Here is a 22,015-nt window from a genome sequence, read left to right on the forward strand (position 1 = left end):
ACAAAGCAAAACTTCAGATGAGTCCAGATGAGTTGAGTCCATGTCTGCTGGATGTGTACACAATTGTTTGCCAACACATTTTCTTTGAGCTTTGTATGGTGATGTGTCATTCTTGCTTTCATCAAAACTTCATACATTGGTGCCACTGTTTGGTATTTTTCTCTTTTAAAAATAACCTTTTTTATATTTATAAAAGCCACCAAAACTCCGGGAAAAAAAACAGGCGAAAAAGACGACATGACTGGTGAGTTACCTTTACCTCAAATAATATCATAAACAACATATTGATGCCTTCATTGCATAATGTGAAACAATAACTAAACAATAACTATCACCTCTTTAAGGCATTATCGTCCTTATCGTGATCATCATCATAGCTGTTGTGTTTTTAATTGCCTGCTTATTGGCAAAGAAGAGAGGAAGGGTAAGTAAAGTAGCAATTTGCTTCCACTACCCAACAGAGAATAGTTTGACATTTTGCTTATTCACTTTTGCTATGACAATTAGATGAGAAAATCAATACCACTATCTTGTTTGTACACTAACTATGAAGCTACAGCCAGGAGATGGTTAGCTTAGTTTATCATAAAGACTAGAATCAGAGGAAAACAGCTCAGTCCAAAGGTGAAAAAAATCCTGTTTATATTGCATTTGTTTAATTTGTTGTTTAACAGGGAGTTACATACTGAACAATTTATTTTCGGCTGGGTGCAGTGAATTCAATTATTACAATTATTACCAGGTTATTTGTTATTTCCACTTCCAGCCTTAATGCTAAGCTAAGCTAATTGGCTACTGAAGCATAGAATTGAGAGTGCAGAGTGGTGCCAATCTTGTCGTTTAGACCTGGACAAGAAAGTTAACATTATAATACATATAATAATTATTCATTTAATGTTGCAGCACAAATGCCTATGTGTGTTCTGAATCCTCTCTTCCTACAGCGCTACTCTGTTGAGTTTAACTCAAGACCGGATGATACCAACATCCCTCTGAGCACCATGCAGCCTGAAATGCCTGCTGATTCTACATCTCAGAACGGTCAGTCCAACACACCCACATACATTACCAGACACATTTAACAAAAAATGAAAATCTTCATGAATCTAAACACATTCTTACTTCTCCATGTGAAATTTTCAGGTCTGAAAACCTTTGAAAGTACAGAAGCTTCTGCAAAAGAAGCTCAAGAACCAGAGACAAAACCTTTAGTACAGGAGGAGCAAAAAGGTGAGATATATTGTTTTGTGTGTGTGACCAGGCAATTATAGCAAACCAAGAAGTCAAAGTAAAAGGTCTTTGTGGGCTAGCTGTGTGTTATTTCCTTTTCCTCTTTCTTAAGTTGAAATAAAAGGAAGTATAGTTTCATGATTGCTTGTTAGGCTATAAATTAACACAGAAATAGCTGAAGATGTGTGTGAATATCAAGATTCTTGCAGGCATATAGAGTTTTTAATCCTGAAGAGGAAGATGATGTGAAATGTGCTTTTCCCCATGCATTGATTTAACAGGCTAAAACATGTATGAATTTAAACACTTAGTTACATTTTTTTACCATATGCCAAACAACTTTGCCTGATATAAAGCCCACACGCAGTGCTTCAAGGAAGTGATTGTAATACATTAAGTGAGAATTTTACAGGAAGGAACTCAACTCAATGACTCACGCAGGGCTTAAAAAAAAAACCTTTACAAATGAGGTCAGATCAGTTAAGGATTTCACCTAAAAATTTTGAAATATCTGTGACGGAAAGTGTATTCACAACTATCAAGTTCCTTACTCTGGACCTGCAGTACTCAAGTCCACCCCTTGATGGAAATGGAGGCCTAGTTAACTAATGACTATTCAGTTTGCCACAACTACAAGCTTACACCTAATATATCTTGCAGTGGTTCTGTAAATCCATGTTTAGAGCAACAAAGCCAAAATATTTGTAAATGCCATATGATTATTCTCTATATATAAATTGTACAAATATGTTAAATTTTAACCAGGCATATGCTGGTGTGACTACCATATCTGCAATTTTAAAAAAGGGCTTGATTGTTTATTCTTATCTTGTTATTTTGGCATCAATTCATTTGTCTGTGAATTAATGAAGTGTTCCTTTTTGAGTCAGAAGTCTTCTTAGGCTGAATTAGAAAGGCAAAAGGTAGATTTCATGTCTGGACCTGCCTCTCTGCCTCGGGCCACACTTTGTTTAAATGGACAGTGTTGATAGCCGCTTTGAAAAGCAGCTACCTTTCAAATGGTTTTCTTCCTCTCATGGGAAAGTAATAATGAAACGTTGTCTTAAGGAGAATTCACAGCATTCAGAGCATGTAGGTGGACAGATTTCTAAATGTGTGCCTGCTGTTTTGATTCAACTTGATGGCAAGAAGGCACATCTGATTTGGATGATGACGACAGTTTCATTTCCTGCACTTAAACAACCCAACAACTTTGCTAAATTTGATTCCATAATTTCAAAACCTCTGTGTAAGGAAATTACCGTAAACTCAGTCTTCTGCTGCACCTACTGGAAAGTTGAGCATACAAGAGAATACTGGAAATAACCACAATTCAGCTTTACATAATAACCACAGCCTCAGCGAAACCACTTCATGCAAACACTCATAGTCTCTTCTCATCTTCATTGGCCTGGAAAACTGGTAGAAAACGTTTTTATTTAAAAAAAAAAAAAAAAAGCATTTGTTCAGTAAAAAGTTAATGTTACTCTAATGCAATGAGCAACCATAATGTGAGTTGACTACTTCATCACACTGAGAAGCTGTTTTGCATCTTTAAACCACAGGATGAGATAAGCATGAAACGAGGTGTTACTGGAAAACAAACGTCACCATGCAACACTGATAACTAGTGTGAAAAACTAGTCAATGAAAAATATGACTTTTAATACCCAGAAAGACAAAAGAGGCAAACCTAATTTAGGAGAAAATTCGGTTCAGTGTCTTGCCCCGAGAATGCTTATGCATGTGAAAAGGAGGAGCTGAGGATTAAAACACCACCCCTTTGATTAGTAGATGACCTCGTGATCTGTCACCACCTGGAGTTCTGACTCGTCACTTATAGTGGGTTAAAGGCTTATATGTATATCTTTATCTACTGTTGCCTCATTTTGTGATTTAGGCTGAGCAGATGGATGAATGGTCATCCTCCATAAACCAGACCCACATGATGATTTTCTGAAGGTTGGAACGATGCCTGAGGAGCCATCTTAGTCATGGCAGAATTATGCCTAGAACAATGGTTACCTTCCTCTCCCCTTCATCTCCGCTTTCCCTTAACCTAACCCTGGGTCAGATAATGATGGGGCTGCCCTACTTTCCCACAGCCTCCAACAGCTGCATGGCTGTGGCTCATTAGGAACTGGTCAGTAATCAGCTGCCTCATTACCAACATGGTGGCCCCCTCAAATGCCTTTGCCCAGGAGAACCCCTAATCCCACCCTTTACTGTAAGAGAGGGCAAAACCACTTCAGGCTGTTTGAGTGAAAATGCTCTTTTCAAATGCTAAACACAAAGTGGCAAAAACCTTAAATCTGCACTGTCACAGAGGTTTAGATGATGGAGAAATGTCTCAGCAACATTACCCAATTAATTGGTTGCAACAGCTTAACTTCCTATTGAAATCACATGGCGTGAGTGTTGGGTTTTTCCAAAATATTCAAAATGTTGTGTGGTGTTTGAATTCATCCACATATTGCTGTAACTGATACTAGTTATACTATAACTGGATTTTAAATATATTTAAAGCATTAATGTTCTTGGGAACCACTGACAGAGCAATTTTTTGTCATCCTTCACAGCTGAGGCTGGTGATCCAAGCACTGAGTCTGCAGCTCCTGCTCCATCTGCAGGCAGCTCTGAAGACAAATCCAAAGAGGACGTTGTTGAGCAGAGTCCTCCCAAACCTGTGGAGCCGAAAGTGGAAGAGAAAACTGACGATGAAGGCGACGTCTCCAACAAGACCTCAGTGGAATCACTGAAGGAGACAAATGAGAACAACAGCAACAATGCTGACGTGACTCAGAGGAAAGGTTGGTATTTAAAGCCCCCCTATACTCAAAAATGTGTTTTGGTAAATGTAATATAATGTAAGCATGATTTGGGACATCAAAACTAGTTTGGAGCCAATCATGGTCCAGTATGCAACTTCCACAAGTGTGGTGGTGAAACTTGATGCCGCCAGTGCACAAACACAGAGAATTAAGACACAATGTGTCAATTTTTGAAAACAGGAATATTCATACATTTGGAACAAGGAGTAGATGTAATTTTAAGAATTTTCAACTTGTTAATAGAACTTAATATAATATTTTTAATAATGTTTTTATTGTGGAAAAAACATAAATTATTATTACAAGGAGAGTACAGAGTCTTAAAACATGCCTTTAAATAACTTTTCCTCTCCAATTATCCAACCTTTTTTAACCTCTCACAAAGTTTTTTCATCTTCTGATTATACTGTATTTCTTCATCCACTCAGGCCCGAGGGGTTGAGCAGTATCCTGTGTTACTGGTGTGACTTGCTATGTTCATAATGCAGTTCCACTTTACTGCAACATATCTAATTTCAACACATTTTCCTCTGACAGGACGACAGAAAAGGGAACTTACATCATTCTATTCAGTCATGCTATTATTGTAATGTTTTCCAAATCAATCTGTATTTTTGAGAAAATGTAGTCCAGATCTACAGTTGTGAATGTGAGCCACAACATAGTCTAATCTTCTTTTCTGTGTTCTTTCCCAGCAAAATAGGCCTTTGTTTTTTTCCCCGCTGAAGACATTTTAACATGTCAATAGGAAAAACACAGGTGTAAATAATAAAATTAATGATGACTGCATTCCATTTAGCTGCTTCAGTTTCTGGGTCCTGGTGATGTGCATGCAGGCTCACTGTCACTCTGTCATGGCCCACTGGGACACTTGAATAGGACAGAGCCATTGTTATGTTATTAGTAACACCTGTGTTGCTCCTACTATGATAAATCTAAATTTCTACAGAGGGCAGCTGGCTCTGTCACTTTTTTTTTGCAAAAGATTGTATAAATGAATGTATTCTGAGAAAGTTGGAATTTAAAATGAGTCATCAAAGTTATTGTTGCACATACAGTAAGTGTTCTCAAGTAATGCATAGCAATGAAGCTGCATAACTTGCTCTGACCATTAATTATTTTGTTGTACATGTAATATTGTATATATTTGTATTCAGTATTTGGAAAATATCTTTATTGATATCATGATAATTGAAACCGTGTTGCCCAGCTTTCATGTTATGCCTTAATATCAGTACCCTTGGCAGAAAATTGAGTTAATTCTACCAGTGGTTATGAAAGGACTGATTCACTTCCACCTCTTGCTACACCAGCAACGATAAATCATCTCCCCTTACACCACAAAATTGTATAATTCTAACCAACATGATGTTTTTGTGTAATATTTTGATTCTTGAGCCACTTACTATCAACCTCTTTCTTGGTTTGTCTTTTGAATAGATTGGAAGTTGGCTAACATCTTTTGGGATGTTTCCCTGGACAGCCCGGTGTGATACATCATTGCCTTCTGTGCCTGCTCTGGTCTTCAGACACATGGTAAGATCACTGCCGCAGCTGCTTCACCGCTCAGCCAGCTCAGGTGTTAGTGAAGGGAAAACCCCCACCCCAAACCCCAGTCCACATACGACCACTGGGAGTGCTGTGTTACAGCTCTGCATCCTGAATTAACATATTAAAAATAGAGAAGTCATAAATAATAAATCTGCAGTTAATAAATATGTCTTTCTCTAAAATTGTAAATCACACTGACGTCCGGTGGTTTATAAATATTAATGCTTTTCCGATTTAATCGCACTTGAGTGAGAGTTTAGGTCCATTTGCTCTATTGGTCAGAAAAAAAACCTTCCTAGTCAGCATGAAAACTGAAATCATATATTTTCTATCAAAATGACCCATTTCTGCAGCAACACTTGGCTTCATGCCTTTATCTTTCTTGGTTACTCTATCATCCCTTAGTGAATGAGATTCTTCTCACACGAGTAGTAACACAGGCCCTCTCAGTCTAATCATCATATGCTTAAGGATGTAAGGTCCACATCTGCACCTGCATTGCCTCTCTGCCTCTCTCCGCCTGAGGCCTGAGGAATTCACACTGCTCTTAACAGCTGATGATAAGCTCACATCTGAGAAGCTAACCGCTCAGATGTTCAGTGTTAGCAGTCACGGATCATCTCCCTCCTCACAAAAACACCAACTTCAGAAATCCCAAGCATCTCAGTTTCAGCGAAGGCAGTCAGTTTTCTTCCTATAAGCCTTAACGCCTGGTTACATAGTGAGAGGAAGGCTGTGTCTCAAGTTACTGTTGTATCTTTTTTTAGATGAAATGCATCTTGCTGTATTTCCATCTAATGGAGTTAAGTGTAGTATAGTAGCAATATAATTGAGATGGGTGGTGGCCCAGGCCCTTCCAGTTGAAGCAAATATTTGAATACGTACCAAGAACCTTAAACTTGCACCACACCCTCAATTTACTAAAGTTGTCTAGGAAGTTAAAATAAGTGTGATACAATGAAGTGTATTTTATTTTAAGTAATTATTACAAAACAAGCCCACAAACTGTGGGTGGTTATGTAAAACAATACTTTGTTTTTCTTTCTCATAGTGATTTGTAGTCTCTAATAACAGCTGACACTTTGTAACACAACACTGTCAAACATGCTATTATATTGTACTGTTTGTTGTATGAATTCCTTGTTCCTGATAGAAAACCACCAAGAGTGAAGATGACTGTGAATACTGCCTGTATATTAATATTCTAATTTTACTTTCCTACACTAAATGTATACATATTTAATTTGGTGCCATGATCTGAGTTAATCTCCTGTGAATCCTCCTGTGAAGATGCACAATTAGTTTGACTGAAAATTCATTGGAACCATGTAAAGGACATACTTGGTGACTAAAAAGTTAACTTGGTTTAGATTAACTTTAGAAATGTTTCATGTGTAGTTTGGAAGAGATTTTTAAACTACATATAATAGAAAGTGCCTTTATGGACAACCAAATCCTTTCCCTTGTAGACTGTGAGAAACAGTTCTGTGGCTCTGATGAATACGAATACTGCCCCCCCCTCCCCTCCCCCCAAAAAAAGAAAAGAAAAAGTGAACTCTTCACTTATTCCCACCTGGTTTAGGTAGTGATGAGCAAGCTGAAAGCTGAAGTTGAAAGGCTTGCTCATCATTCTGCGACGCAGGATAATGGATGTGAGCTGACGGGTCGTAAACTAAAGCAGCATAATTAGACCTGGAACTCCACTGTGTTATTTTCCAGTCAGAACTTAGCTTTCATGTTTGATGGCTAATGTTGGAGGAAACTGTCTATACCGCTTGGGATGAATATTTCACAGTGAGAAGGAGGCAAGTGAGATTTAACTGTGTGAGACAAACCAGGCTGGTTGTTAGATGGAAGCAGCTTGTTTGATTTGCACAGGCTCTTATTGGAAGGGGGCTACTGGTGCTGGTTCAGAGACAGGTCATGGAGACGAGGAGGGTCATAGATCTGAAATTGAAGATTATAATTTGTCTATCATGAGCTTTAGATACATAAATGTCGTTGAAGCATGTGAAATATTGGTAGATTCTCTTTACGTTTTAGGTATTTGTCTCTTTTTCCTTCTTGCAGTAACGCCAAAACTAATTTCCTTGAGCAATATTGCATGTGTAAACACATGAGGTAAATGCAGGATCTGTATCTCAGTAATAACAGTGAGAGAAAACTTCCTGCTTCTGAGGTTTGATGTGGTTCAGACGGGTAGGTAGGCCATTGCACCTGGCCAGCTTTACAGGAGGGAGGGACTGTCGGAAAGTGCAGACGGACACTCCCTTCACACTAGGAGAATATAGGACAACAGCTGGTGGAGGCTGGTTCTGTCCCTTCCTCTTTGCACCTCAAAGCACCACAAACCATCAAGTTTTGGTCAAGAAATTGAAATATTCAGTGTGCCGCATTCTAAAGATAGCTATTACACTCATTACAGGAAACCCTGTAATGATGCAAATATAGGCTGAACAGGCAGTTTTGAGGCTGCCGTGTTATATGAACTGTTGTAACACAAGGAAAGAAGGATTTTACAGTATCGTGCCATGTAGGCATGGTCAGTGAAAAATGTTGTCATTACAGCTTTAAGTGTAGAGGTAGAGGTTACTTGATTCTCCATGTTCCACCGTTTAAGTGTTGATAGCGCTTGAATAGTATAATGTCAGTTCTCGATTAAAATGACTCAACCATAAGACAGCATCACTTACCATTAGGAGAAATGTATTTGTCACAGAACAGTTGACATTGTTTTTTTACGCAGTATTTTTGTATGAATATAAGTTATGACAACATATATTCATAGCCCCAATATCACCACCACTTTTTAAAAAGGTGAATATGACCTCCGAGAAGTTTGATTCATTGTCATCAGTGTTTTAGGGATATACAGCGATACTTATAGACACCCTCATTGTGGCAAACACACACCAGCACATATTCATACAAACATACCCATTGGTTGGTAAAGTGATACTCTATATAAGTTTAGACACAGAGTATTTATCTCAGAAAAAGGGAGGGACCTTTTTAATGACTAAACACTTTATTTAGGATGCATATATAGAGCATGAGTTTGAATTTATATCCAGGTCATTCAAGGGCTTTTTAATCAGTTTAATGCTGCATTCACTGATTTTTGTTTTTTTTATGTCGCTGAAAACACAAAATATTATCACCTCCTTAAGTTGTAATGGTTAAAGAATTAGCAAACAATTACTTTTTTGCACATTCAGCAGACAGGGAGCTACACTGGCATTGAAATGGATTTGTGTCCCAATACTAGTAGAGCTTTGCATTTCCATCATCTAAAGCAATAAACAGGTACAAGATTTCAGATCCATATTTTATGTTCATAAACAAAAAGTGGTTTTGCAGGAATGAAGATGTTAGAAGTACTACATCCTGTGGAAGGGGTCACGTTGAACAAAAGGTTTAATTTCACTTGTACCGATGTATATGTTAAAAATATGTAAGTCATTCCAGTCATACAAGTGATAGTTACAGGACTGTCAGTTGGGTTTGGCCTTTGACTTGGCCTGAGGATGCTGCTCTTTTTAACGCATTAACATATTAGAAATCATGCACCAAACAAAATGGAACAAGGAGACCAGCTGATTGTTTTCCGAACAATTTAGGTGAGTTTGTTTTGAAACTGAGCCCCCTATGAGGCCTCGGTGTGCTTTTGTTAAAAAGTCTCAGACACTGACAGAAGAGGTCAACATGATCATCTTTTAACTGAAAGCGATGCACAACTTGTCAGCGGTGTGTCATTGCACACAGCAGATGGGCGTATTGTTGACTTGACACGTTCATCTGTGTCTGTATGCACACTGTATGTTCACTACACGTCAGCTTCCCGTCTCATGACTCCTTATCAAAACCGCGGGCCTGTCCTCTTCCTCTCCTTCTGTTCCCTGACCTACCGAGGATACAGCTTGAAGTGCTGTGCAAAGGTCATAAGTCCCATAGTCCTAATTAAAGGGTTCACAGTGACTGCTAGGAGAATAATGTTGCTTCAATGTCAGCGTCAACTCACCCACATTCTTCACCCGTCTTTGAGCAAGTCTCTGCAGAATCGGATGTGCAGTGGCTGCTGTGATGTGTAGCCTGAACCAGGATACATTTCAACAAAAAAAGTCCCCTGCACATGAGTGAGCCTGAACAAAAAGGAAACAAATCAGCTAGAAACATACAAGATGACATGAAGCAGAGGTAGAAGTAGAAGTATGCAGTTTGCCATTGTGAATTAAAACTGTTTTGTATCCAGCTACAGGGTACACACACATAGAGTTAAACTGATGGGAATAAAATGTGTTAAGAAACAAAGGTAACACACTAATAAGGCATGTTGCATTGGGTTTAAAAGTTGCAACTAATAGCTATATTGTTGCATATTAAGTGCTTAATAGGTCAGTTATAGACTTCCTGATGCACCAATGAGATAAAAAGACGTATAATCCTGGAGCAGGATAGACAACGACCTCACAACTTGGCAACCCAAAATTTGCTATACTTATAAGTGGCCTATAAAGCATAAGTAGACGATTAATTATTAAAGCTATTAGTTGCCACACATTAACCCTTTATAAAGGGTGACCTATTAGTAATAGTACTTACTGACACAAGATAAAATAAATTGATAAACTACTTTCCCTTTTGCAACAACCTATATCCTTTTTATTTTATGAGATGTCAGAGTAAGTCAGATTTTGACCTTCACTATTTACACCATAGACATCTTCCAACAAGAGTGTCAAATTTTCTGAATTCCTCCTTTGTTCTTCACTGTGCACCAAGGGTTAGGGTTGACTTTTTGTGCTCTATTGACAGTGTTTTCTCTTTTAGGAAACAGCAATACAATTCTTCTTAAACTAATTACAAGTTACTGTTGTACTGAAATTTGTCATCATCATCTAGTGCACACGCCTCTTAAGCTTTGTTCTTGTTGTTTAGGGACAAGATTACATAAACTATCACATTGTTTGAATGTGAGAACTAAGAAGTCAATAATCTCAAGAACAGCGAGTGTACATGTATTTATGCTGCACAAGTTCATTTGTAAAAATAAATCAGGATATAAACTTGGGTGTTAAATTAACAATCCATGATTAATCTATAAATCGTAAAAAATGCAAAAACCAGTGTATAAGACGCACCATTAATGCAATATTTTTTCATATAAAAGTGGGGTGCGTCCTATACAGCAGTAAAATACAGAGAGAAGTTGGATCTGGATATGATCATAGGACTGTAAAGGGCCATCCACACTAAGAACTATCACTATTACTGTAAAGATAATGATGTGAGCGTCCACACTTATGAACTATAACATCCTATAAACAGAGGTGTCAAGCACATGCTGTGTTGGCAGCTAATGAAAATAGACCTGTTACTGCTCTATGTTGTGCAGAAAAATGATTTTCTTGATCAGAGGTATTTCGGGACACTAGTAGGTGTGATGTTTCAGTATTTACCAAACTGATTTTGAAGCGTGATGTGCAAAAGTGTGACTGTAGTGTGCAGTAGTCTATTTGCGCACAGCGAGAGCTCTGATGAAGAGTTTTGGTGAAGCACACAGATACCCACTGTATCAAATATGTAAAGTTACTGTGTTCTTTTAAAAGGTTTAATTGAAACTTATAGCCTAACCCATACCGGTCTGAGTTAATATACCAGTTCAGTTCAGTTAACCCGATACACTGTTTCAGGTATAATATTTGTGTTTTAATTGTGTTTCTAATAAAAGTAAATTGAAAAATGTTTTGGAGTATAAACATATGTGTTTATAAATTAATATCTACTGGTGCAGTCAAATAAACCAGTCTTTAATAGGAAAGCATTTTTCCTAGCATGAGACCCCCAAAATAGACTCTTATACACCGTTTTTTGTGGGTTTTATGACTAGAACTTGAAAGTTCATAAATTAACCAAACCACTGTAATGAACAGACTGTGAGTCTGCAGCCTTGCTAGCAGCTCTGTAAGGCTGTACGTCACAAATGTGGTTTGCGGGTAACACTGACATCAGCATGTTAGCATGCTCACAGTGACATGCTGATGTTTAGAAGATAATGTTTAGAAAATTCACTATCTTAGTTTAGCATGTTGCCATGCTAACATCTCCTAAATATGACTGAACACAAAGCTGGAAATCATTCGTTTTCCAGTTATTTGGTTATAAAGAATTGTACAAATAGAAATTTTGACCTGATGATAGCACAAGAGGAAGTCCATCTAATTTTTAGTCTGAACCAAGAATACCAACCTACTGATAGAGTGCAATAAAAATTCAAGGAATCACCAAAGCAATTTGGGCACCACAAATGCTCAAAATTTTGTTCCAAGCCGTCAACTCAAGCTGAAAGAGTGAAAACCCTAATCCTAGCCCCAACCCTAACCCTGCCAGTGGCCCTGGAAGAAAAATCAGGGATCACAGCAGTCACCAGCTTGTTCTTGGCTGGTGAGCATATTAGCCTTTAGTTTGCATGCTTATTAGCTTTTGGGACCTCCCTATTGCTAAGGACCATGAATCTGTCCAAAAATGGCAATCCATCCAATAGATATCGAGATTTTTCAATCCGGACCAAAGTGATGGACATTACCATCCCTAGAGTCATGAAACAAGCACGACTAAAAAAGTTCAATTTGCTCTGTGAAGATGAGCCCAGTATAAAAATGAAAGTGCTTTCATAACCACGTGCCCAGATCCCAAAACATCTTTCAATGACCTGCGACTCTCCCAGTATGCAAAACCACATGAGGTCTACAGTTGCAGAGACAGTTTCCTCTCCTGTTGTCCTCTCCAGACTGGTTTAGACATTCCTGGCCTGGCTTTGTGCAGTTGGCAAAGCTGCTCTGATCAGAAGGCCTGCTGACAGACGGACGTTCATTCACCTGCTGGTATCGCCTCCAGCATCGGCTCCACATTCCTCCGGCAGTGTCAAACTGTCAGAGTCACACCGTGGCCTTATTACATCTCTGGCCTTCATCATTACACACCATATAAAACAAGCTAAACTAAAAAATGAAACTGAAACTTTTATGAGAAAACAACAAAGACGAACAGTCATAAAATGTAAGATATGGTCATAAAATCTATGTAAAGTCTGATCAGTATATTCCCCATTATATTACACCACCAGGCATTAATGAGTACAAAGTAACAGGTGGTGATGCCTAGGAACAATCCGATGCTCAATAAAGTTTGATGGGGTTTCTAGATTTGATTTGCATTGCTAACCTTAAAGTGGCAGAGCTAAATTCATCACTGTGACAAGGAATTATATCTATTTTCTCTGGACATGGCTTAGTCTCCCTTGGCATTTTGTTCTCAGCTTTGTGCATCATTTTGTTTGAAGAAGTGTTGATGAAACAAAAGCTTTCCCCATTAGTGACCTTGGTAGCGTAGCTTGATTGTTAGCAGGACGATAATGTCAAAAGATGTGTTTGTACTGTCAGCTCACATCTCATAACTATCTGCAAAGCATTCCTCGTGTGTGGAGCAGTTTATAGTCCAACAGAGGACGATTCATTTAATGTACAACAGAGCTAGTAAGCTACAATAGCTTCTATGGCACAAATGTGCAAGTTAAGCTCAGCACAAAAAAGGACTAGCACATTTATTTTTCCCCCACAAGCAAATTCACTTATTGTGGCAATCCCACTGGGATTAAGTCATTTCACTGTAAAATTTAGCTGTTTTGACCTTGTTGACCTTAGCCCAAACCTAAATTCAAACCTTACCATAAATCTAATCCAAACCTGGACTTGACCCAATTTCACTAACAATTCTTAAATGAAAGCTAAATTAGAAAAATAATATCTAAAGTTGTACCACACATTTTAGCATTAATATTACTAGGATGTTGTTTCATACCTGTTAGATACTGAATACATTGAATTCTTTGAACTAATATTCAGATTATTTGTTGCTGAGCCATAAATCTGCATCTTGTTTCCCTATGAGCAAACATCCTTCTGCATTCTAGCGCAGGAAACTTAACCTTGGAGTAATCAATCCATCAGATCTGATGCATTTTATTGCTCCAGTTGTTTCCCCTTCTGTTTTTGTGTACGCCCCTTGTTCTGTCAATAGCCCCAATAAAGACATCCATCACTTCACAAAAAACATACAAGTTTCGCTCAGTGACACATAATGCAGTGTTTGTGTAGTGTAATGTAATCATGTGTTGACAGGTTGTGTTTCTAGTGTCTTGTTATTTCCAAGATAAATTATGAACATTATTTTCTTTATTAAAATAGAAGTAGAAAACCTAAATTGCTTTTCACAAACTTTCATTGTTCTACCTGAATGATCTTTGTGAATGCTTGCTTTTTGTAGGTGACTGAGAAGGATGAACATCCTTGCATGGGATTCAGTTGAGCATTTTCTTACACACAGCTAAATCCCCCTTGGAATGCTCAGTCTTTCAGCAGCAAAGTCTCACTATAGTGGCAAACTGGTCTCTACAGATCCCTATCTCTACCTGTGGTTCAGCACAGCCATACAGACTATAAGATCAATGTGAAGCCTTACTTGCAACCCGAATCTCAGTAGTCACATTACTGGTCTAAAACCAAACTCCTTCATATTGGAAGCAGTTGAGATTAACTCGGGTCAAATTTGAGATCCTGGTCCTGGGAACAAAATACCTCTTTGAAACAATATGATTGGGCTTAAATGATTGTCAAAGTGAAATGCATCAGTAGGGCATAAAACCTGCTGAAAGTATCAGGAGTGGTCCTTTGGAGAAGGTTGTAAAAAGAGCAATAACAGTTTATTACGTCTTTACTTTGACAAATATTTGGTTAAATCCAAAGATGAACCCTCCCAGTGCTGCTGTCACATCGCCGTCGGGGACTGCACTGGTTTGCAGGCACATAGTGTTTAAGCATAAATCACATCAGTAGACTTGGAGTAGGATTATGTCAGCTATCCTTTTCTTCAAACAGATGTTTCTCCATTGAGGTCAAAGATCATGGCAAAGGCCACATAAACTTGACCAAAGCAGAAGTTACAAGTGGAAAAAGCAGGTGATTGCAGGACACGTGAGTGCGGGACAGGATACTTTTTCATTCATTCATTCATGTGTCATTCTTTGTTTTTCAGATCGAAGAATGACTCATAAACTCAAGAAGCCGCAGCGGAAGAAGATGCTTCTATTCAAACTGTGTGAGAAATTGACTTTGCCTAGCCCATGGATACGAATTAGTTGTAAAACAGCAGCTTCACAGCTAACTTCCAAGTAATATGTCAGCTGAGCTCAACTTTTTAATGACTTCACAGAAAATAATTTTGTTGTATTATGTAACAATTTACTGGATTTATGTAAATCCAAATGTTAAGATTTTTGGTATTTTGATGTGGTATACTTATAATTGTTTAAATATGTTATTGATGGCCTTCTAAATGGTTGATAAATAATGTAAATACATTAATGTTAGATTACCGTAAAAACTGGTAAGTAAAACACACCTTTAATAAAAAATTATTTCATTTAAAAGTGGGATGTATAAGACACCAGTGGGTCCTATTAATGAAATGCAGAGAGAGGTTGGATCTGGATTTGGTTATAGGTCTGTAAAGGACTGTTTACCCTAAGGGCCTGATTTACTAAGATCCCAAATAGTGGGTACTAAATTGCGAGCACAGTGCAATAGATTGCACGTTTCGTTTGCATGCGTTTTGCGGGTGATCTACTAAGAATAACTGCGTAAATGAAAACAGGTGCAACAGGGTGAAGACAGCAGCATTTAAATGAGGGTTTTGCATGTCTGAATGGAGAGTTTGGATGAGCAGAAAGCTGCAAGCGCAAAATGAAATGTGATCAGGTTCTAGTTGAAAATTATATTGAGTTATAACAAAAACAAATATTACCAGAAAAACCGACATATGGGAGATTATTGGTGACGAAGTCAATGCTGTTAGTAAAACCAAAAATATTCCACTCCAAAATGAATACACCTATTAACACAGGTGGAAAAACTCTGTGATTGGGCATATTTTGTCATTGTGCCTCCTTCTCCTCCTCTCCACAGTAACAATAGTCATCTGAGCGCAGTGTGCAGCCGGTTAATACCTGCCCTTCAAAAGTATTATTTATAGACGCAGTTACCGTCAGTAAAATTAACTTCAGGTTTGGTAAATCACAATGCGTGTGCTAAATAACATATTTGCATTTTCTCCTCCCTGTATTTTGCACACTGGGGTTGAAACGCCCCATATTACATATTCATTATGGCTAATGTACTAAATGGACGCGTATTATCTTACATAGTTGAAAGACACAAACCTCAGTGCACTGCGATAGTAGCTTAGCTGGCACATTTTTGCGGGTGATGTAAAGTTTGCACACATTTTTACACATGCAGACCTTTAGTAAATCAGGCCCTAAGAGTGATAACTATAACATAACTATAAAGGTAATGATGTGAGCATCCACACTTATTAACTATAACGTTCTGTAAACAGCAGTGTCCAACACACATTGCGCATTCCAGATGTGTCTGCTGCAGCTAATGAAAATAGGCTTGTTTTTCCACTGGATGGAACAGAAGATGATGCTTTGTTTGATTCTGGGACTGATACAGAGTCAGTCGAGGATAGTGTGCTTGGTGAGCCTTACAGAGACTTGGGCACAATATTGTGCACAGCATGAGCTCTGATGAAGAGTTTTTGGTACTCAAGTGAGCATACAGCTTCACACTGTATCAAGTATGTAAAGTTACTGTGTTCTTTTAAAAGGCTTAACTGAAACTCACAGCCTAATCTGAACCCGGTCTGAGTTAGTATACCGGTCCCATTCAGTTAAGCAAATCATTACCAGACCATTAACCCGACACACAGTTTCAGATTTAATGTGTGTGTGTGTGTGGAGTAACTTGTATAAACCTATGTGTTAATAAATGAATAACTACTGGTGCATTCAAATGAACCAGTCTTTACTACAAAAGCATTTTTCCCAGCATGACACCCCCATTTTTCCCAGCATATACACCAGTGCAACTTATTGACCTGTTTTTACGGTAATCATGCTGTTACAATGTAGTGCAAGTGTAAATAGATAGATTGATAAGATTGTGCATTGTGCAATGTATTATATTTTAAAATGTTGGCCCGCAACCAATATTTCTTGTTATTTTAATAATGTATTTTTTTCTTTTTTTTTGTGATCAAATTTTTATTTTCATTTTCATAAAGTCCAACAAAATTCTCAATGAAAGACAATTAATGTATTTTTTTCTGTGTCCAGATAACATTTTTTGGAAATTATTTCTCAACTATTACAATAATGACCATGAGAATAACATAAGTCAGACTTGTTTTTGTTTCAATTCACAGTATGATACAATTTTTATTTTGTGGATTCTGCATTTAACTTTTCCATGTTCTTCCCCTTCCCTGTCAGCTAATTTGAATGTATTAAATGAAAAAGACTCTGTCTCTCTTTTTTTTAATCATTATTATGTGGCAATTATTTATGGTTGACATTGTGGTCAAAACTGTATTCATTCCCATAAAGTAACTAACACGCCATATCTATTTCTCAAACGTGTGATAGATGTATTTTAAGACTTGACATTCTTCTTCTGCTTTTTTATACGCTGTATTCACTCTGTTGTGAAAATATACTGTTTACACAGTATCAGACAAATGCCTGAATGACTTAACATTTATTTGCTTCTTTGACCTGAGAAAATAATTCCTGGGTTAATCAGCATTTGTTGAGTTTTACATACTGTATCCCTCCTTCCGTCCTGCTGACTTTCACCAACTGTTCTTCTGATTGCCTGCGACTCATTTTATTATAAGTGCAAACATGAGCTCCGGGTGCAAACACATTTACTTCAAAGTGACAGCGTTAAAAGACAGGAATCCCCGGACAATGTGCTGCACACATTCTTGGCTCAGTAGCTAGCTTTCTCTTTTTGGAGCCGGTGTTGTCTAGTAATAGCTGTATAGTAAGGTCATTATTGGTGCTAGTGAAACCTTACAATTAGACTTGGATGTAGGGTAAGTAATGTTTTTATACATATGTATCTACGTGACTAAGATTAATTTTGTATTCACTAGATGAAAAGTACAATCAACTGCCATGTGAGGTCATCACTAAAGGACTAGCCTATATATATTTAGTTGTAGGTTCCTGTTTAATTTCATGAGGCATATAATATTTTTATCATTTCCGTCAACAGCGATGTGTTTCCCAGTGTTTGGGTCTGATCCAGCTGCTATATCCGGCCTGTTTCCATGGGCTTCCGCTCTCCTTTAAAGACAAGTGATAGCAGTTGCCTATATCAGTCTGCGTGCAGGATGCTTTAATCCACCATTAAGCAGATGAAATGCTGCACTGAGCCTGTGGTGCAGCAGTGACGGCAGGAGCGGTTCTAAAATTTGTGCATATACCCTCTCAATCCTGACCACAGTCATGGACACCCTGCACCAAACCACCCAGTGCAGCAGAACACAAACCTCTTCCACCTCGGAACTGGATCCAAATGTCTCAGGTCTCAGTATCCTCTATTTATACGCTGTGTATATTTACAACAGGCCGGATGATTAGCATGCTAGCACTTATTGCGAGAGCAAAGAGAATGTAGGAGCAATCTTTCTCGGCTATTCTAAGGAGACAAGGAGTTTATCAGGGGTGAGCGGGGTAGGAAAGAAGCCTCTCTGATGTCAAAACTTGTCTTCAAAGACTCTGTCAGAGCTACTTTTTTTGAGTTACTTCACACATTATGCACATGATCATTGTCATTTCTCATTTAACCTTTATTTAATCAGGTAAACTCATTGAGATTAACACCCCCTTAAAGAGAAATTTAAATACAGCTAGAGTTCAGTCACACATAAGAAAACACATAATCAAAGAGAGCATCAAACACAAACACATCTACAGTAATAGTGCTCTTCATTCAAAGATCAAAATCAAGTAATGGGGTTAGATGTTCAAAGAATAATGTTTGTAATCCATTATACTTTTTTAATGCAAGTTAATGGAAATACATGCATGTAACTGTAAATGCTGATTTCCTCCTGTAAATCCTGTTTCTATCTCTACAGTCACTACCCATTAAAGACAAAAAGTTTAAAACTGCCTTGCAAGACAGCTGGATTTGCGAAATCAAGACATCACAAATCTTGTGAGGCATCAAGTTATGTGCTTGTGTCTGAATCACTGGTGGTTTAAACCAATCAACATTGCAAATCCAGCTGCCTCACAAGGCGAGAGGTTGATAAATGGCAATAGACAGACATAATGCGATAGTGCCTGCCTTTCTCCAAACAGTTTCTACAGATGACTTCTCGGATGGTTCTGTTGCTCATTCCCACTTAATGGAGTTAATCATTGAATTTTTCAGAAGGAGAAAAATGTAATTCTCAACTTGGATGATGAATAATTTGAAAAAATTAGACTGGTCCATTAGCCTATTTACCAAATTTTTCCTTTATTACAGCCTCGTATTAACTGGGCATTCCAGATGGTTTGTTACACACATGTTTGAACTGGATATCTCCATAGTCAACCACTAATGCCGTGTACTTGACAATCAGACAAGAAGTCTGAGCATCAATGCTAATACCCCTTATATATGTATGTGTGTTTATTTTATTGTGTTTTAAATATATTCAGCAGCTGTTCTTTAAAATATGCAAATACTGAAATGTATGTGTAGAGAGAGCTAGCAGGTAACTGATGCTGTAGAGCTTTACCTGTAGTTGACCTTTTGTACCTCTCACAGACACAAAGGCCCACACTTACAGTGATACACATCTACAAGGGTCCTGCACAGCTGGACAAAGCTGTTCATCAGTTGTATGAATGACTGAGATGTTCACCAGTGATAAGAGTCATTCATCCATTAAAGCTTCTGTCAGTGAGCTAAACTGGGGAATGTTGTAATAATTTAAGTGTATTAAATCATATTTCATGACATGTTTTAAATCAATTAAATTAATTAATTGTCAGAATCAAAATCATGATTTTTTCCCCACATTTTTAAATCCTTTTAATCACAAGGTACAGCTCAGGCTGATGATGATGGCATTCAATTTGCAGGTATTGGGTCATTTGGTCAAGCATTGGACAAATTTTGACTTAATGGTGGCTCTAGTAGAAATGTCAGGAGATTATTACTAGAAGTTATTATTGACCATATTCAACATTACATATGAAGGCATTTAAAACATTTCCTTTAAAAAAGAAAAGTGTATAGAGAGAAAATTGGACCAGACCAAGTACAACAACACTGCACATTGAGTGTGACAGAAAGTAAAGAGAAGAAGAGTCAGACCTAGGCGTAGCAGGAAGGGGGAACAGTTTTTTCTTTTAAAAATTTTAATCATTGTTTTTTAATGATGGAGTAAGTTTCTTGACTTAAGGTTCAACTAGTGCTTTCAAACATAATTGTGTCCTGTCTTCACAGTTTTGTAATGTTGTCTGCTTATCTGTTGTTAATGGGAAAGGTCTGATTCAACAGGTGTTGAGATATTTCATACGTGACCATAATAGTAAACTGACCAACAAAGCTAAAAAAGACATAGCCACAATACTGATGTGCTGAAAATGTCTCACAGCATGACAAAAGTGTTATTGGAAAAGTAAAGAAATGGAATGCATGTGTTTGCTTAGGAAGGAGGAAAGACAGAAAATCCTGCCTTTTCGCTGTGTGGCTGTTAGGCACACAGTGATGGGATCCACTTGGGCTTTGTTCTCCATCTATCATGAGGTCATTACTGCCTGCTGTCATCATGAGCTGCCCCCTAGATAAAGAGTTGATCTTTGGCAGCAGTATCTGGCCTCGACCCAACTTCTCTCTGTGTTTACCTCAGATGCGCATTAAAGGCATGTCGTGCCTTTAAAAGATAAACTGGACAAAGGCAAGCAAATGTCTTAATAAATGCCTTGCTACAGATCGAGGACAGACACATTTAGTAGCTGATTTGTTTCCCCTTTATCAACTGTACCCCTAAAACAGGAGAGGTAGATACATTTTTTTCATATTTCATGTTTTATATTTCAGGAATCAAAATGAGCATTTTCTCACTTAGAAAAGATTTTGTATCCAAACACAAATGATCAGCTGCTGTTTTACTTGATGGATTTTGATATTCTACAGCAGTTATTCACCATGGGAAGAATGTGAGTGAAATCCGGGAGTGACAGAGTATAAAAAGATTGGTGTGTTTGTTTCTATAGTTACACCGTGTGGTGTGTGCCCCCTTTTTATTTCTGACTGGTCAAGTGAGGAGGACAAGATTTATTTAGAGGATGCAATGAAAAGTGTGATACAGAATGCCTGGATGCATATGGCATCTCTGCTATTTGGTCCACGTTTAGGGGAAGGTGGCTTAGAGGCTCACAGTGTTGTCCTAAAACCAATACCATGCTCAATAAAAAGAATAATAATTAAATTATACAATGTTTAACATCAAATTGAACCTGTCTATTTATTGCTTCTTCCAAATATGTCCTTATAACAGATTTTCAAATAGTGTGTGTTAGAGATTAATTGGTCACAAGCACAATTTCTGTAAATAACGACAGATTTACTTTTAATCCTTCATTTTAAGATATTCTGAATATGGGATATTGAGATATGGGATGTCATATATATATATAGATATACATATATATATACATATATGAGATCATTTATGGTGTGTTCTGCCATGTAGTTATGTCCCATCACTGTGACAATAAAACTTAATCTAAAACTAAAAACTTCATAAATTTAGAGTGCTGTGACAAAAAGAAGTGTGTGATAAATGTTTGAGCAATGCAAACAGATCACTTCATCGTCATGCCCTACTCAAAAGATGATCCATACAAGGCTACTAGGTATTTTTATCTTAACATGACCTTGTCCACCATACTGAGTACACATTCTCACATTCTCACTGCATCCAGTATGACTTTCTCCACACTGTGCTTTGTCAGTATCACTGCAGGAGCTTATCCAATAGAGTACATTTTACCTGCCATTACTGCTAGGACTATGTTTTCTTACAATATTGGAAAACAGAAAATGTTTGTTCATCAGTCCTGTCACAATAAGAAAAGGATTTCCCTGTGTGGACATAGAAACTCTTATATGACGTGACTGCCTTACTGCAAGTAATGTGGGATTTCTATAACAAATTCAGACTTGTAGATGGATCACTCACTTGACAAATTTCTGAGCATTGTGTCTTCCCTTTGTGAGCCCAAACAGTGACCATACACCTGTCCTGCCAGCTGATGCAAAGTTATTGTCCCTCAGTGTGGGACTAATGGCCACTCCGGTGCCGAGGTGTCCCATTGACATGACCTCAGAGGTCCTCTGATTTGTAAACAAAACACAAAAGTCTTCAGAAGATCGCTGACACATTTCCTGTGTATGGTCTCATTTGCATTTAAGAAGTGAGATAAAAGCTCA

At 37.8% G+C, this 22,015-nt stretch overlaps 1 protein-coding gene across 1 annotated transcript; it reads left to right on the forward strand.

Annotated features, from left to right (window-relative positions):
• Nucleotides 1–237: 237 nt before the first annotated feature.
• Nucleotides 238–14,916, forward strand: si:dkey-27h10.2 (uncharacterized). Its single transcript, XM_053326245.1, has 7 exons — nucleotides 238–244; nucleotides 345–424; nucleotides 945–1,041; nucleotides 1,144–1,247; nucleotides 3,815–4,040; nucleotides 5,502–5,597; nucleotides 14,706–14,916. The coding sequence occupies exons 1-6, from the start codon at nucleotides 238–240 to the stop codon at nucleotides 5,552–5,554; spliced, it is 567 nt and encodes a 188-aa protein (XP_053182220.1). The 3' UTR covers nucleotides 5,555–5,597; nucleotides 14,706–14,916.
• Nucleotides 14,917–22,015: the final 7,099 nt, after the last annotated feature.

This window comes from Scomber japonicus, chromosome 2 (assembly GCF_027409825.1).
Source record: "Scomber japonicus isolate fScoJap1 chromosome 2, fScoJap1.pri, whole genome shotgun sequence".
Taxonomy (NCBI): domain Eukaryota; kingdom Metazoa; phylum Chordata; class Actinopteri; order Scombriformes; family Scombridae; genus Scomber; species Scomber japonicus.

Excerpts from the sequence above, each read along its gene's own strand:
- si:dkey-27h10.2 (XM_053326245.1), top strand. Across the intron at positions 1,042-1,143 it reads TGATTCTACATCTCAGAACG|GTCTGAAAACCTTTGAAAGT; the intron begins GTCAGTCCAACA and ends TGAAATTTTCAG. Across the intron at positions 1,248-3,814 it reads AAGGTGAGATATATTGTTTT|GCTGGTGATCCAAGCACTGA; the intron begins GTGTGTGTGACC and ends TTCACAGCTGAG.